General features: G+C 37.0%; 1 protein-coding gene and 1 long non-coding RNA gene across 14 annotated transcripts in view; both read left to right on the top strand.

The window, feature by feature from the left end:
* CUL3 (cullin 3) overlaps positions 1-9,545 on the top strand; it is a 101,358-nt gene extending 91,813 nt beyond the window's left edge. For all 13 annotated transcript variants that reach the window (XM_036320182.1, XM_036320181.1, XM_036320187.1 and 10 more), the window contains 2 exons: positions 5,422-5,567; positions 7,844-9,545. In XM_036320182.1, the coding sequence (XP_036176075.1) occupies positions 5,422-5,567; positions 7,844-7,975 (278 nt within the window). In that variant the 3' untranslated portion in view covers positions 7,976-9,545. The remainder of the gene's footprint in view (positions 1-5,421; positions 5,568-7,843) is intronic.
* Positions 9,546-12,642: 3,097 nt separating this feature from the next.
* Positions 12,643-14,318, top strand: LOC118661783. The gene is made up of 2 exons (XR_004969470.1): positions 12,643-13,703; positions 13,812-14,318. It is a non-coding gene; the product is annotated as an uncharacterized LOC118661783 (long non-coding RNA).
* The last annotated feature ends 2,801 nt before the right edge of the window (positions 14,319-17,119 follow it).

Genomic DNA, 17,119 nt, shown 5'->3' with positions numbered 1-17,119 from the left:
TAGCACTTCCAGTACTATGTAAAACACGAGTGGTGAAAGTGGGCATCCCTGTCTCATTCTTGTTCTTAGGGAAAATGGTTTTAGCTTTTGCCCATTGAGGATGATGTTTGCTGTAGGTTTGTCATATAAGGCTTTTATTATGTGGAGGTTTGATCCCTCTCTTCCCACTTCGCTGAGCGTTTTTATCAGGAAAGGGTGTTGGATTTTGTCAAATGCCTTTTCTGCATCAATTGATATGATTATGTGACTTTTGTCTTTCAATTTGTTTATGTGATGTATCACATTTATTGATTTGCGGATATTGTACCAGCTTTGCATACCTGGGATATATCCCACTTGGTCATGGTATATGATCTTTCTGATGTAATGCTGGATCCGATTTGCTAGGCTTAACAATGATTGGGTTACCAAAGAGCTCAAAGAAGAAATTAAAAACATCCTGGAAACAAATGACAACACAACAATCCAAAACCTATGGGACACAGTGAAAGTAGTCCTAAGAGTTACAGGCCTACCTCAGAAAACAAGAAAAAAAAATGGTAATAAATGATCTAACTCTGCAGCTTAAAGAATTAGAAAGAGAGCAACAAGAAAAGCCCAGAGTGAACAGAAGGAAAGAGATAATAAAGATCAGAGAGAAATAAATGACAGAGACCAAAAAAACAATACCAAAGATCACCGAAACCAAGAGCTGGTTCTTTGAAATGATAAACAAGATTGATGAACCTCTAGCCAGGCTCACCAAGAAGCAAAGAGAGAGTACCCAAATAAACAAAATCAGAAATGAGAGAGGCGAAATAACAACAGACCCTACAGAAATACAAAGGATTGCAAAAAAGTACTATGAACAACTCTATTCCAACAAACTTGACAACCTAGAGGAAATGGACATGTTCCTAGAAAAATACGACCTTCCAAAACTCAATCAAGAAGAATCAAAAAATCTCAACAGGCAGATAACTAAGGAGGAAATTGAAGCAGTCATCAAAAAACTTCCAGCAAACAAAAGCCTGGGGCCAGATGGCTTCACAGGGGAGTTGAGCCAAACATTCAGAGAACTAAAACCTGTCCTCAGGCTATTCCAAAAAATTCAAAAGGAAGGCACACTTCCTAGTTCTTTCTATGAAGCCAGTTTTACCCTAATCCCAAAACCAGATAAAGACACTACAGAGAAAGAGAATTATAGGCCAATATCCCTGAGGAATTACAATTTTTATGAACATATTACTACTTATAAAGTTATTCTTTTTAAGTGGGTAAATAATATTCAGTGGATGTCTGTTTTTAAAACTGACTTACAGATTTCTCAAAATTGAGTTACCTATCTAAAATTTGATCTTTAGATGAAGCTGTTTATATTTTGATGAATATTTTTAAGTTTGAAACCCTTAAAATTCATATTCTCATTCTAACTTAAAAACATAGAAGTGGCTGTTGTGAGCACTTTTTAGTACAGCTTTATTTTTAAGAACATTCTATTTCTTGTATATTTAACATAATGTAAAATGTGTGTTTTCAATGCATTTAAAGGAAAAAAAGGCACTCCACCTTTGTTGATATTTAAACTCTAATGTAGTTTTCTACTTGGTCTTAAAACTAGTATCAGGAAGTGTTCCAGTATTAATTAATTTATTACAACAAATATATCTTGTGGTAAAACTATTTTTAAAATAAGAGAAAATTTTTAAATAGTTCTTTTACTTTAAAAAATTGTGTTTACATTATATGTTAATAAAATATAGTCTTTTTAAAATTATTTTAATGCTAAATATACATTGATTTCCAGAATATGTTGATTCAAGAACTTTATATACACACTTTTGTTTTCCTTTTTGACCCTGATAGGATCCCTATGCTTGGTGAAGCAGGGTGGTGGGTCTTTGTCAGAGTCTTGACTACTTTGTCCCATAGTTGAAAACCATATCATTGTATCTTCTTCACCAAAATTGATCCCCTATCTTTGGGACACAATTGTAGATTAAAAATAAAACAACTCTGCCAGTGAGTCCTGTAATAAAATGTCTTTTTTCTTCAAAGTGCAAAACGTGAATTTATAATTTTGGACAGATATGGATTTCAGGTTTCAGGACTTATTTGTATCCTAGATTTGGAAGAAAATGTATGGTGATATATAGTACATTTGAATTACTTAGCCTCACACTGCTTTACCCTAAATAATAACTATCTTTGCAGTCACAGGTTTTATCATGCCCAGCAATTACATTGTCAGATAGCATTGTTATTTTAAACAGTCTTCTCTTCATGGATTTTTAATTTTTGGTGGTGTTTGTGTGTGTAGTGTCTTAGATCTGATTAAAATGGGAATGTAGTTATTTATATACTAGAGGCCTGGTGCACGAATTCGTGCATTGGTGGGGTCCCTCTGCCTGGCTGGTAGTTGGGCCAATCAGGGCCAGCCAGCCGCGGGAGGGACCGTGGGAGGTTGGCTGTGGGAGTGCACTGACCACCAGGGGGCAGCTCCTACATTGAGCATCTACCCCCTGATGGTCAGTGCATCATCATAGTAATTGGTTGCTTAGGCTTTTTTATACACACACACACACACACACACACACACACACACATACATACATGATGAAAAATTTGACTAGGTGATTTCTTAAAGTTCTTACTGGTATTTTGTGTATGTTAAAATTTTCTCTCTGGTTATAAATACTGTGACCATAGGTTTTCTTAAGTTGTCAAATACCCATTTGCCCTTTGGAGAAAGTACTTAGGATAAAATAAAATACTTGGACACTGTAACCATACCTATTTATGCTGCTCTTTACTGTGGTAGGTAGCAAAGGAGTTAAAAGTATTACCTAATGCAACCTTTGAAAAGAACTAGGTTCTTTGTAATTTACAGTAGTTTCTGTAGTTAAGAGTCTTTCCATAACCACTGCTCAACCTTCTTCCTCTGTTCCCCTTCCATACATCTGCATACACAGGTACCCACTTACATAAGCAAACACCTCTGTTGTGCTCTTAAGTACAGAGTATTGTGCTAGGCTCTAGGAGTGAGTGCCTGCCCTCATGTTTTCTAAAAATCATAATTCAGCCATAACCGGTTTGGCTCAGTGGATAGAGCGTCGGCCTGTGGACTGAAAGGTCCCAGGTTTGATTCCGGTCAAGGGCGTGTACCTTGGTTGCAGGCACATCCCCAGTGGAGGGTGTGCAGGAGGCAGCTGGTTGATGTTTCTCTCTCATCGATGTTTCTGACTCTCTATCCCTCTCCCTTCCTCTCTGTAAAAAATCAATAAAATATATTTTTTAAAAAAAGAAGAAGAAGAAGATGGTGGCCACGTCAACATTGTCTTTAAAAAAAAAATCATAATTGAGTGTGTTTCATCACAACCTTCACATGTATTTTGGAGTACACCTATTAAGGTGACCAAATCCAGATGAACCAAATGGATTGTTTAAAATAATATTTCTTTTTCCCACGAACTTGTTATTTTAAATACTCCCAAATCTACAGAGAAGATGAAAAGCACAATCATGGACATGGGTATGGCCATCACATATATTTCCAAATCATTAAAAATTTGCCACATTTGCTCAGGCGCCCTTCCCTTCTCCCTCCATATAGGTATGTTTTTGCTAGTTTTTAAATGAATTTGCAAACATACCACTTCCCTCCAAATACTTCAGCATACGTATACGTCCTTAAAATAAGATAGTTCCCCCATAATTGTAATCCTATATCACACCCAAGAAAATGATATGTCTCAATTGAATTTAATTGTATTGAAAGCAGTCCCTATGTTTTTTTAAGTGACATGGACTTTTTTGAGGAAAAGCATTAATCTAATTTAATTCTTTTTCATTAAGACTGATGATCTTTAACTTGGAAAGACACTGAAAGCAGAATTCTCAGCCAAGGGATTCTGGTTAGAAACAGGTAGAAACTTAGAAATATATGTGATGGCCATACCAGAATGATCTGAATTGTGTGTCTGCTGTCTCATGCGAGTGCCCCTGCCTAAGTCAGCAGTATCCCTTATGGTTCTTTGTAATTTTCCAATTTCTACCACCACAAACTTCACATCATATCCTATTGAACACCAATAACTCAAAATTTAGTTCTTTTTCTTTCTCTGAACTGGCCCCCTGTTTAAAAAGTTTGAGGGCCCCTGCTGTAGAGAATAACAGAGTAAGATTTCTCCTGAAGATTGGAATATAGTATGCCTAGTGACAATGAGATTGTGAAAGAAAAAATTTAATAAGATACATGACAAATTGTTAGATAATTGGTGAGAGGTGTAAATAATTGTTAAAGAGTTTCTTTAGTTGGCATTCTTTCCTCCTCTTTAAGTATTAGAGATTACAGCCATAGGTTGAGTTGCTAAGCCATCAAGTATTCTCTTACCTGAGATACTTTTAGTGAGGGTTAGCTTGGAGTTGAAGTGGTACTAGTTGACCTGTGGAAGTTACAAACAATGAAAATGACTGATAAGTTAACTGCTAAAGATAACCACCTATCTTTTTCCTTCAGGAAAGGAATCATATTCTATAAAAATAAAGTTGGTTTTCTTATCTCTATAAAAATAAATTCCTAATATTTAAAACAAATAATTTAGGATTGTAGGATTTTTATATCACTCACTACTTGTTATTTAAGTATTTATTAATCACTGAATTGGGCACTTTGGGGATGTTTACTAAAAATGATGAGTATATGTGTATAGTCAGGTTGAAATTTCAGTCAAACCTTGATTCTCCAATTTCTCCCTTCTCAAACAGTTCGGTTGTGGACCAAGTTCTCAGAAAAAATGTCTTGGTTGTCAACCAACACTTCACTTTTCACCCTGACATCCCTTTTATGCTGATACCTCAGCATGACTAAAAGCGGCTCTCAGACAACAAACAAAAGAAAAAATGCTTTTGTTGCTGGCAAAATCCACATTGATGATTACCACAATTTTAAAATGTAAATAGGCCATCAAGAGTGTTAATGTACTAAGGGTATGAAAGTGCTCATAAAACAACAGTCACAGGCAATTGAATAGGTAGAAAAACTGCTGTTGATTGGACAAAAAGCAGCTGGTGATAGAAATTTCGAGGCAGTGATATATGAAAAATTGGTTTAAGGCTAGTGGGGAGTGGTTCAATAAATTTAAGAAAAGTGTTTATAAATTAAACAGTACGTTAGACATGTACTGTATGAAAGGTTTAAATGGAATCATCTGGGGGTCTGGAATGAATTCAATTTACATTTCTAATGGGAAAAAATGATTCGGTTTTCTAACAAATCACTTCTTGCACAGCCTTGGAACGAATTAAGTTCTAGAAACAAGGTTTCGCTGTAGTTTTTCTCAGGGAATGTTACTAATTTATATTGTTTGTTTCTAAACCACATTTTTTCATTACATTTGAAATTACACAATAATTACATAAATGTCTTTATTTCTCTTTTAGTTGCTGCCAAACAAGGTGAATCTGACCCAGAAAGGAAAGAAACACGGCAGAAAGTAGATGACGACAGGAAACATGAGATAGAAGCTGCTATAGTGCGGATAATGAAGTCTAGAAAGAAGATGCAGCACAATGTGTTAGTAGCAGAGGTGAGGACACTGATGCTGGATTAGTGTAGAACAGCAAAACAACATGAACAGTTGAAATTTAGGAAAGTACTATATTCAACTGATTTAAAATAGAATTTTTAAGTTAGGAAACTATAATCAGGTAATACTATTAAAAGCATGGCACATTTGATATTTAATCACAGCCATACATTGAAATATGTGCACACTTCAAGAACTAATATTTGTTATGAAAATCATAGAATGTTGTCACATGAAAACAAAAAAATTTCACTACTATTCAATACTTTTGTATAAAACAAACTACCTTTATTTCTAAAATTAATCAGTTACCGTTTATTGAATGTTGACATATTACAAATTTCAAAAGTGGAAAAATCAAATCAAATACAGCATATTGGCACTTAGGTGACTGGTTAGTTTTCCCAGGCATTTCCATTGGACTGCTAAGAGTGGGTATTTTATGGCAGTGCCTTGAGAAGTAAAATGAAGGTGCAACCATAAGAGAGTGGCTTGGCCTTTGAGATGTTGGCTCATGGGAAAGGGCAGAGAGCAATGTTAAAGGTTGAGTGTTGAGGGTTTCTGGGTTTCATTTTTCTAGATGGGAAGATACTGAGCATGTTTATATAAGGATAAAAATTTTCAAAAGGAATGCTTAAAAACAAAAGGAAAAAAATGAAACGAGGGGATAATTGGGGTACCAAGGTCAAAGGAAAGGGGAGAGGATTGTGCAGAGCACAGGTGGGTGGGAGTTGTGTTAAGAGGAATGTTGAATATTCCTCTTCCTCAGCATACAGGGTGCAGGGGTGTGTTAGTAAAGAAAGGACTCAAGTATGGCTAAACATATATGTGTAAGGTGGGAGTTTGAGGAATTTCAAACTAAAATGGTCTTTTTTCCCTACATAAAACAGGATGTGAGGTTATTGTCCTTAGAAACTTGCTGAACTTGAATACTATAAATTAGTGTTATCAGTCTGTTTCAGAGATTGGCAGACTGTGTGTGTGTGTGTGTGTGTGTGTGTTTAATAATCAGTTGTAGCATGAAAATGGCCACAGATAACAAGTGAGTGTGTTCTAGTAAGAATTAACAAAATAGGCAGTTGGCTGTATTAGGCCTGCAGGCTGCAGTTTGCTGCCTCCTGGTCTCTACACAAGATATAAATTACAATTGTACTCAGCAGGGAGCTAAGAAGTAGATTTTGCATGATGTAGTAAATGTTGAAATGGTGTTTATAGACTAGAACCAAAGGAATCAGAGAGTTGAGGATACTGTTGAGTGTTGAAATGATCTTATGTGCAATCTAAACCCCCATCAGGAATGAGGTAAGTTCAAAAGAAGTTATTAAAGTAGATTCTCTTATTGCTTAGAAGAAAGGGTCAGAGGATTAGCTATCTCAGGTGGGTTGAGAACAAGTTTGTTGATACTGGAATAAAAATACTAGAAAGATGGTAGATTTTAGGTGGAGAGTGAGATGCTGAAGTTTCAGACTTCAAAGGATTATCAATTCTGTGGCCTTGGGAAATGAACTGATCCAGCAGGAGTAAAAAAAAAAAAGTTGGCTTATGGATGAATGCTCTGCAAGAGAGGCCAGTGGATTCCTGGGGAAAGATGGACTTGGAGCAGAGCGGTGTGGGTTCTCTTTAACTACTGGCTCAGTTTACTACTTGTTGATGTCAGTTTTCCTCTGTGGCTATTTTCTTCACTTGAAAAAATTAGACAACCTACTTTATAGGGCTAAGAGCATTACATTAGAATATATACAAAATGCCTGATACATAGTGCACAGTCAAGACTTCGGCTGCTGCTATAGTTACTGTTTTATTTTAACTGGTGTCACAATACTTAGAATCCTGACATCAGTTGGAGAAAATAATGGCAACAGTAGCTCTTGGCATTATTCTAAAGCATCACCTCTGTTAACATTTAATATATACAGCAACGTCATAAGGTTATGTCCCAGAGCTAGTAAGTCAGAGAGCTGGGATTTGCATCCAGGCGGTTTGGGTCTAGAGTTTGTGCGCTTACACACATGCTACCCAAATTCTGTGAATTGGGAGGATATCCCAGAAGTAAACATGGTTAAGTATTAATATACATCATACTAATATATTCCATTAATTCTAACCTGTAGTATTCACATTCTGATGTGAGGAGGTAATCAGATTACTAAAGTTTGATCTGAGTCTTAAAGTGACACATCAGTTTTATTCAAAATTAAGAATTTTTGTGTTAATATGGAAATGTTATGCTTTTTAAATTTTCTGGTGAGAAATCGTTGTTTTACCTTTCGTTTTAGGTAACTCAGCAGTTGAAGGCTCGATTCTTACCAAGTCCAGTTGTTATTAAGAAGCGTATTGAAGGACTTATTGAGAGAGAATACTTGGCACGAACACCTGAGGATCGCAAAGTATACACATATGTAGCATAAAATGCGTTCAAAAATTTGATTTATTCTTGGACTGTACTCTTCGCATGGACTGGGAAGTTCTTTTAAATCATTAAATATTAAGACGACCATCTCTTCTATTAAATTACAGTACATGTTCTAGACCATTCAGATCAAGCCTTTACTCCTTTGAGAGTTTTCAACATCAATTGATTGAGCTTCAGGCTTTACAACGTTTATCCCTGTAGAGATCATCTTTACAGTTCCTCGGGAAAATGTGAATGTGCCGCGTTTTGTTTTCAATACTGTATGAAAACAGGAAAAAATAAAACAAAATTTAGAAAATACAAGCTCATTAAAATAAAATTGTTGGATTTCATTTCCCCAGGTCTTTCAGTGTTGATGTAAATGTGTTTTTGTAGTGTTGCTTAGCACTTTGGCATTGTATAAGTTGGGTAACAAAAATGGTAAAGGAAATGACACGATTCCCAATTATCTTGCTATGCTTAAGGCATTTCTTTAGCTAGTCTTGTTTAATTTAAAGGTTTGATAAATATTCAACGACCCAAGCATACAATTTGAGCATGCTTTATTCTACTATCACTTGCACTTATAATCTTATAGCCTTATGACCAGGAACCTTTGTTTTGGGCTCAATACAAACCTTGATTTGGTTTTTCCCTATTGTAATTTGAGATTTCCCAAATTAAGTCTTATAATGATTAGGTTTTGTTCTGCATTATCTCTAGAGAAAAAGAATATTTTAGTATGTATAAATTATTGTACAATTTTTTGCTGTTGTACTCACTGCTGATAGTGGATTGTATAGGGCAGTGTTTTTATTTCATTTATTGTTGACAAAAATAAATGAATTTAGCATACACATACCCACTAATTCAAGTATGTTAGAGCACAACATTGGCAGCTGGTTGTATTTAATTCAGCCCCTCTGAAAAGCACATATAGTCTACACTTTGTTTATAAAATATCGTAGGTTCCCCCATCTTAAATATATATATTTTGGTGAAGCTGAGGTGCATGTTAATTTTCTGTTTCAAAATGCATTCTAAAGATGCAATAAATATGATTACCTTGATATTTTTAACAAGATCTTCAGTTCTTGCAGCTAACTGTGTTTTGGAAAGTGATTAAGCAATATTTTTCAAACCTGATGATTCTTGGATATTTAGCCATTGTCCTCCAAAGAGTCATCGTTTCATGTTTTTAAAGATGTGCTTTGTGCTGAAGATTCGTGTCGGTTATCCTGTGCTTCCAACTTCCACCAATGTTTTTTACCTGATGGATCTGCCAAGAATTATAGTTTGCTTTATTTTTAATAACTTAAGAGTATTTTTATCTTCCATTTAATTTTGTCTCATTTTGTTTTAGTAAGACATTGTTTCAGATATGTAATTGGGGCAAACCACTATAGATTCTATTGGATAGAAAAATGAAATGTTACTAATAATTTAAAATAACCGACCCTTCATTGACTACCAGTACTGTTGGTACATTTATTAGAATGTATGTCTCAGAAGATGGTTTCTGTTTAAATTTATGGTCAAGTTACAACTGAATTCTAATATGGATTAAAAACTCCACATAAATCTTTTTCCCCATGCGTCTTGGGTTATAATTTTCCTTGTAGACTTGCAGATAAGCTCTTAACTGCATTTAATTTTGCCTTCATTTGTATTCTAGAATTATAAACCTTATGCTCTTAGTCTCTACATTTCCCACTTTACCATGATGCAATTAAGATACAAATGAAAACTATCATGAACATTATTCTCAGGATACTTTCACCATACTTGAGTGATAGTAGGTCAGGTGTAACATAGAAAGCTGAAGGATTTCGCTTCTGATTCTTTACATAATTGGAATTTCTGTAACAGAAATCTATAGGAAGATACTAGTATTTAAGGTTTCGGAATACTGCTCTCAATTCCCAATCAAGTGATATGTAACACCTTGGGGATTATTAGAATAACTCATTGCCAGGTTAATAAATATGAAGCTTGTAAAAACTTCATTTGAAATTGAAGTGAGACATTAAAAGAAAAATTTAAGCACTAGTTTTAAAGTATTAAAAGTTGTAAAGTTAAATTTATGTCAGTATCTCAAGTGTGGACATACCAGTGAAATCTAGAATTTAGAGACATGTCCATTGGGAGGCACAGGTTTGATATTTACGATTCTAAATGTTTTATATTGCAACACATTTCTGAATTGCAGTTGAGTTGAATGGTGGAGAATGCAACTATTTGTACTCAGTTGCATTTCAGTCAGTTGCAGTTTAGTTGAATGATCAGAGAATGATGCTGCATTGAAAAACAAAATTGGATCGCCTAACATGCCTGTGTGTTTTAGGTCCTGAGTATTATGTAAGCTCATAATAATGCATTTTGATGTTGCTTTCTTTTCAGCAAGAAGTCATTCATGTTCTCTTTCTCAGTTTTTTTTTTAATGTCTTAATTTCAGAGACTAATGCATCCTAACCATTTATTTAATCCTGTTGATGTGAATAAGTTTTGGTGACTTATACTTGAAGAATTTTAAGGAGGGTGGATATGTAGTTTTCCAACTGCAAAATGATGTAATCTTTGTTCACTTGTTTAATTGTAATTCTCTGATATCCTCAAATCCAGGACAGTGTTTACTTTGAATTGTTATATAGTTATATTATTTAAAGATTGAAAATTCATTGCAGTTAGGGAACAGCCTCACAAATAAAATGTGGTTGTCATTGCAAGGATTCTTTTATGTCAATGAATTTTAAAAGGGGATGGGGAAGGATGCATTAGAATCACCTGTGCTGCATTGTAAACAGACATGTTCCATTCCCAAACCCCTAAGATGCTGATACGCCTTCTCAGTACGAACTCTTCTCATGGTAAAGCACTGTTGATCTGTTCTCCCAGTAACTTAATGAAACTATCAAATTTCAGTACTCAGATGAGAAAGTACAGTCCAAGTAATACCTAAAATTGTATGTAAGAATTCTTGCAATGTGGGGATAATTATAATTGCTAACTCTCAAAATTCTTTCTGCAGTTGCAATACTTAAATTCCTCAGCACAATGTCTGGCATGTGGTGGGTGTAGGCACTCAGTAAATCTCAGATGAATGTGCCTAATGATCACTAAATGTCTTGAAAGAAAGTCCTAAAAGAATCAAACTTGATAAAATCTGTACTGCATTTTTGGGAGTATGACTAATATTTGATTGTATAAGGATTATATTTTTATAAATGGAAATTATTTCATGTTTGGTTTTCAACTAGCTAAAAAGTTGAAAATGTAAAGCAACCGCTGGCTTCTTCCAGATGATATTAAATGCTGATTTTAAAGCTGTTTGAGTCACAACATCCTATGAAAGAAAATATTCAGACTTAGTGATAGAAAAACTCATTCAAGATGCCTCTCATAGTTACTGGGGTCCAGGAATTTGGGCCCAATTCTGTCTGATTTTGAAAATTGTGCTTTTAATGAGTGTTAATGTGTCCCCAGTTTTGGCAGACTCTGATCAGAACTATCAATTGAATTTGGATCTGAAAGTAAATTTTCTTGGTGAGTATTTAGGTGAAAGCTTGTTTTGATCAATTAGAAAATATTCCCTGGGGGATTTGATATTGTGGAACTTTTATAGATCCTAACCAAAAGAAAATTTTTTTGTGATATTGTCTGTGCATATTGGTGTATACAGTATATAGGAATGAATTTTGTTTATAGAACTGATGTTAGATATCAATATCTGTAGAATGAATTTTAACACATTTCCTATATGATGCTGTTCTCTGTATTAAAAGGTATCCACTAGAATGATTTTTTTAATGGATTAGAATTGTAAGTCGGAAGAGACAGAAAACATACCACAAGGGACATGGCATCAGGTGGGTGAGGACAAAATCTGTGTTCTGTTCTAGTGCAGCCTTAGCAATAGGCAACCAGTATGTATAAGTATAATGTAGAGAGATTCTGCCCAAAACCTATGCAACGTCTACATCTGAATGGAAGAGGAGGAAAGAAGGGAGTGCCCTTTCAATCTAAAGTTTGCCTGCAAAGCAATTTTGCAATACTAAGGAAAGCATTCTTAACTATTTTTTGACCAAAATTAGTATTATCCAAATTTCCAATAAGGCATTCATATTCACCGAACTGACTTGAACTGATTAAAAATAATGCAATCCATTCTCAAAGAAGCAAAGGGTTGTAATTATGAAGGTCATACAAGAATGTGCTACAGACTAAACTATTCCAAAAGAGGAGTGGCAAGTGCTTTGGTTTAAAACCAGAATTTCCTAGGGAGGCTTCAAAACAAACCTGATGCCTCTTGTAGATTTGATTTTGTAGGTCTGAGGCGATCTTTGTGTAGTTGCATTTGGGAACCGTTGCTTTAGATTATTCTATATAATAAAAGGGTAATATGCAAATTGACCCTAACAGTGGAACAACTGGGAATGACTGCTCACTATGACACGCACTGACCACCAGGGGGCAGACGCTCCATGCAGGAGCTGCCCCCTGATGGTCAGTGCACTCCCACAGGGGGAGCTCTGTTCAGCCATAAGCCAGGCTGATGGCTGCGAGTGCGCAGCAGCAGTGGCGGGAGCCTCTGCAGCGGTGCTAAGGTTGTCCAACTGTGGCTTAGGGCTCCCGGGCTGCCAGAGGGATGTCTGACTGCCAGCTTAGGCCCGATCACGCGGGGAGCGGGCCTAAGCTGGCAGGTGGACATCCCTACAGGGGTCCCAGACTGCGAGACAGCGCAGGCCAGGATGAGGGACCTCCCCACCCCCAGTGCATGAATTTCATGCACTGGGCCTCTAGTAAGTTATAATAAAGCATATAAACTCCCAATTTTACTAATTAGATGAGAACATTCATCTTATGTGATGGAAATTATAAGATCTTTAACATCTTACATGCACTTACTATGCCTCAGCTGGTTAAGGCAACATTTAGTCAGGTCGAGATTTAATTAAAAGTGGGCATTAAAAAAAAAAAAAGTGGGGCATTAACTTCATGCTACTCATGGTCACAGATCACAGTGATAATCACAACCAACCAATTGTTGGTGATCCTAATTGGGGGAGAATCCGTAATAGTGTCCTCAGAGTCAAAGGGCAGCCTGTGGTCTTACCGTTTTCATTAGGCACTTCCATTGGGAAAAATAGAATTTAGAAACCAACTGTTAACAGCTCACGGACCTCTGGTTTGTATGAATTTAGCTAACAACTAAAAGTGATTCTAAGGAAGACGAGTGCCTGAACAGCGTGGGACTATTTTTCCCCCTTTAGAACCTTTGGTTGTGAAGCTATATTTAGTGAGATTTGGGTGACAAAAGTTAGTCTGTGCTGCCAACTCTGCCAGGTAATAAACAACAGTAATTGTAGTGTGGACTATTAGTGTAACCCAACAGGAGTGAAGTGTTTCCAGTGGAGTTCAGTCTTCGGTGTCATGATCACTTAATCTGACAAATGATTCGATTAAGACCATGATACAACTCCCTAATACTCAAACCTGACTTTTATTATTCAGTGATAGGCTTTCATAGAAACACCTGTATTCTCTTCTACCAGTAATTAAGCAAAATACATGTTTTTAATTTTTTTCTCTTGAAATTGAGTCATAAAAATAGTTCCTCCAAATTGGTGCATAGATTAAGATCTAAGTGTACAAGGAAACCCTTAGCTCCTCAACAGAACTAATTCTCAAGGTTGGTGAAGCAGGGTGAAGGTTAGCTCAAAGAGGTGCAGTTTGGAGATTTCTCGGTAATTATTGCTCTTCTTGCAATCCTGGCCACAGTGCTGCTTCAACCCAAGTGTGGATGCATAGCCCATTAATGTTTACTTTTCTTTATAACTTTTGCTTCTCCACAGGCCCAGCTATGAATCCAGTGGTAAGTCTGAGTGACAAAGGCCATGACTGCTTCTGAGGGAGACGTTTCCCTCTATAGCTTCCAGAAGATTTGGAGCTTGGATTTACCAAAGGAGCAGCAGACAGCATGCTCTCATTGTACCAGCGCTTAGCATATCTGTCAGCAAGTTCTCCAATTGAACTTCATTCCATCTTATTAATTGCAGCATTCATTTATGAGACAATGTAGGGCCTACCCTTCTGTATAGCTAATAGCCCTGAGCTGTTGATTAGCCTTATCACATGCTCATCAACTGAACTTACTGTCTAAAAACTGATTTATACACTAAACCAGTTCATACTGTTCTTTCCTCTCCTTTGAATTAGTGTAATGTAACTTCTTGAAATATGATGCTTAATTTGTTATGAACTTCCTGCAGTCCTTGCTTAAATGTTCCATTTTTTCCTGCTTAATTTTTTGCAACCACTATGACCAAAAAGTGAGTTATTAAAGGTTCCATAAATCGCAATGTTGAAATCACTTGTGTGTACATTTTGCACATATAATTATGTGTATACGTGTGTGTGTGCAAATTTGCATAAGCATGATGAGTGACATTAGTTCTTAAAAGTGGATAGATTGGTAATTTCTGCAATATATTACATATATAGTTTACGTGGTACATCACAGTAACAAAATAAGTTTAAACCTGTTTTATTTCACTACATTCACTAAGAGATAGTGTTTTATTAGATATCAGTAAAATTCTGATGGGCAAAAATGTACACATACGTGCAAGCCTACATAGATGGAGCTCTAGGAAATGTGTTGACTGAGACAAAGTTGTATTTACAAATTAATTTCCCATGGTTATGTGTGTTATCAGATATGTAAGTAACTCCTTTGGTAAAAAATACTAGAAATGCATAAACATAACGATGTCTACATATGGTATACAAAAATGTTACATTTATTTTAAGCAGCCAAATATTTTTATGACATTTTTCATAATTTATGATGTCATTTTTCTGCAGTTGTGTTTACACATGTTGGTACCTTTTAGAAAAGAGGTTAGTGGATATGTCACCCAATATGTCTCTGAGACCGGCTGGATGCAAGGCAGTTGTTCAAGTTCCTTCTGTGCCTCCCAGTCCAGCAGAGCGATGCCTCCCCTCAGGGAGCTTGCCGCTAACAGCCTCCTTTCTTCTCTGCTAGAGATGGAAACAAAGTAACTGCAGGGCACAACCACTAGAAGGAAGGGAGGAATGAAGGGCCTAGCTTTGTGAAAGTTTGTTGTACAATTCTATAATACATCATTTGTACATTGTATTGTGTGTTCACCACCCAAGACGTCTCCTTCCATCACAATTTATCCCCTCTTTACCCTCTTCTACCCCCCCGTACCTCCATTTCCATCTGGTAATCACCATACTGTTGTATATGTCAGAGTTTTTTTTTGTTTCTTAATCCCTTTTACCCAGCCTCCCAACCCCCTTCCCCCTCTGACAGTCTGTTCTCTGTATCTATGTGCCTGTTTCTATTTTGTTAGTTTATTTTGTTCATTAGATTCCACATATAAGTGAGATCATATGGTATTTGTTTTTCTTTTTTTTTTTTTAAGAAGAATGTTTATTTTTATTTTTATTTTTTATTTTTTTTTTAATATATTTTATTGATTTTTTCACAGAGAGGAAGGGAGAGAGATAGAGAGTTAGAAACATCGATGAGAGAGTAACATCGATCAGCCGCCTCCTGCACACCCCCTACTGGGGATGTGCCCGCAACCCAGGTACATGCCCTTGACCGGAATCGAACCTGGGACCTTTCAGTCCGCAGGCCGACGCTCCATCCACTGAGCCAAACCGGTTTCGGCTATTTGTTTTTCTTTACTGGCTTATTTCACTTAGCATAATACTCATTAGTCACAAAAGGTAAGCTTTCTTTTTTTTTTTTTTTTTTTTTTTTTTTTTGCTTCTGAGTATATTCCATTATGTATGTAAATGTGCCACAGCTTTTTTTATCCATTCATCTACTGTTGGGCACTTGGGCAGCTTCCAAATCTTGGCTATTGTAAATAATGCTGCAATGAATATAGGGGTGCATATATTCTTTCCAATTAGTGTTTTGGATTTCTTCAGATATATTCCCAGAAGTGGAATCACTGGGTCATAAGGCAGTTCCTTTTTTAATTTTTTGCTTTCCACCATGGCTGCACCAATTCCCATTCCCATCAACATTGTAGGAATCTACTAATAAAAGAGTAATATGCTAATTAGACCAGGCATCTTCTGGACATCCTTCGGGACAAAGCCACGGTGGCAGGGGCCCAAGGCAGAGGCGGTTAGGGGCCATCAGGTCAGCAGGCAGAGGTGGCTAGGGGCGATCAGGCAGGCAGGCAGGCAAGCAGTTAGGAGCCAGCAGTCCCGGATTGTGAGAGAGATGTCTGACTGCGGTTTAAGCCCAATCATGCAGGGATCAGGCCTAAACAGGCAGTCAGATATCCCCCTAGGGGTCCTGGTTTGGAGAGGGTGCAGGCTGGGCTGAGAGACCCCCTGCCCTGCATGAATTTTGTGCACCAGGCCTCTAGTCTTTAAATAAGATTCCCAGGTGAGAGGCCCTGCTTTTAAAACAATTCTCAACTCTTTTACAACCCACTTCCTGAGTGGTGGGAAAACTTAAATTTTGGTTCAATTTAAGACTTCAATTTGGTTTAAAACAATTACTTATTCAATCTCTAGGCTCAGTTTATGGGGAGGGCTAACTCAGTCTTGTGGTTCCTAATCCCCTTGTTCCTTTCTAACATCATATCTGGAACTCAGGGTGGGGCCAACAGGGCATAGGTAGCGCCTGATTTCAAGTTGATCCTTGGATGTCACTTGAATCTGCTGAGAGGTGGTGGGTCTCAACCTATTCTGGGCATCTTGCCAGTGTCTGCCTCTGGCCTCTAGAGGTGATGACTTCATAGTTGATTCCAGGCTTTGTCTGAGCCTAGCTGCCCCTCCCTCTTGCCTCATCCTCCTCCCTTTGATTTTCACTAAAGCTGAGACCTTCACCAACATATAGGTGAATTGTGGAGCTAAAGCTCCATCCCAGCTTTAGCTCCACAATCCACCCAGAGCCTTTGCCCATCCCTGCCTGTCAGCTCAGCATCCTCCACCCTCTGCATTTGAACAAGATAGATTGGGCCTCAGACTGACATCCACCCGCTGCACACCTACACTGCCTTCCCTCGTTACACCTGCACCTCAGGCTCCTCCCACAGTCCCAATGGGAATAGAGGCCTCAGCAGCAGCACAAATTCCCCTCACCAAGCCAAGGGTCCCAGAGAAA

The sequence above is a fragment of the Myotis myotis genome, unplaced genomic scaffold (genome assembly GCF_014108235.1).
Source record: "Myotis myotis isolate mMyoMyo1 unplaced genomic scaffold, mMyoMyo1.p scaffold_m19_p_8, whole genome shotgun sequence".
NCBI classification, from domain to species: Eukaryota; Metazoa; Chordata; class Mammalia; order Chiroptera; family Vespertilionidae; genus Myotis; species Myotis myotis.
The sequence above is the reverse complement of the archived record's forward strand: the minus strand, read 5'-3'. Positions and strand labels throughout refer to the sequence as shown.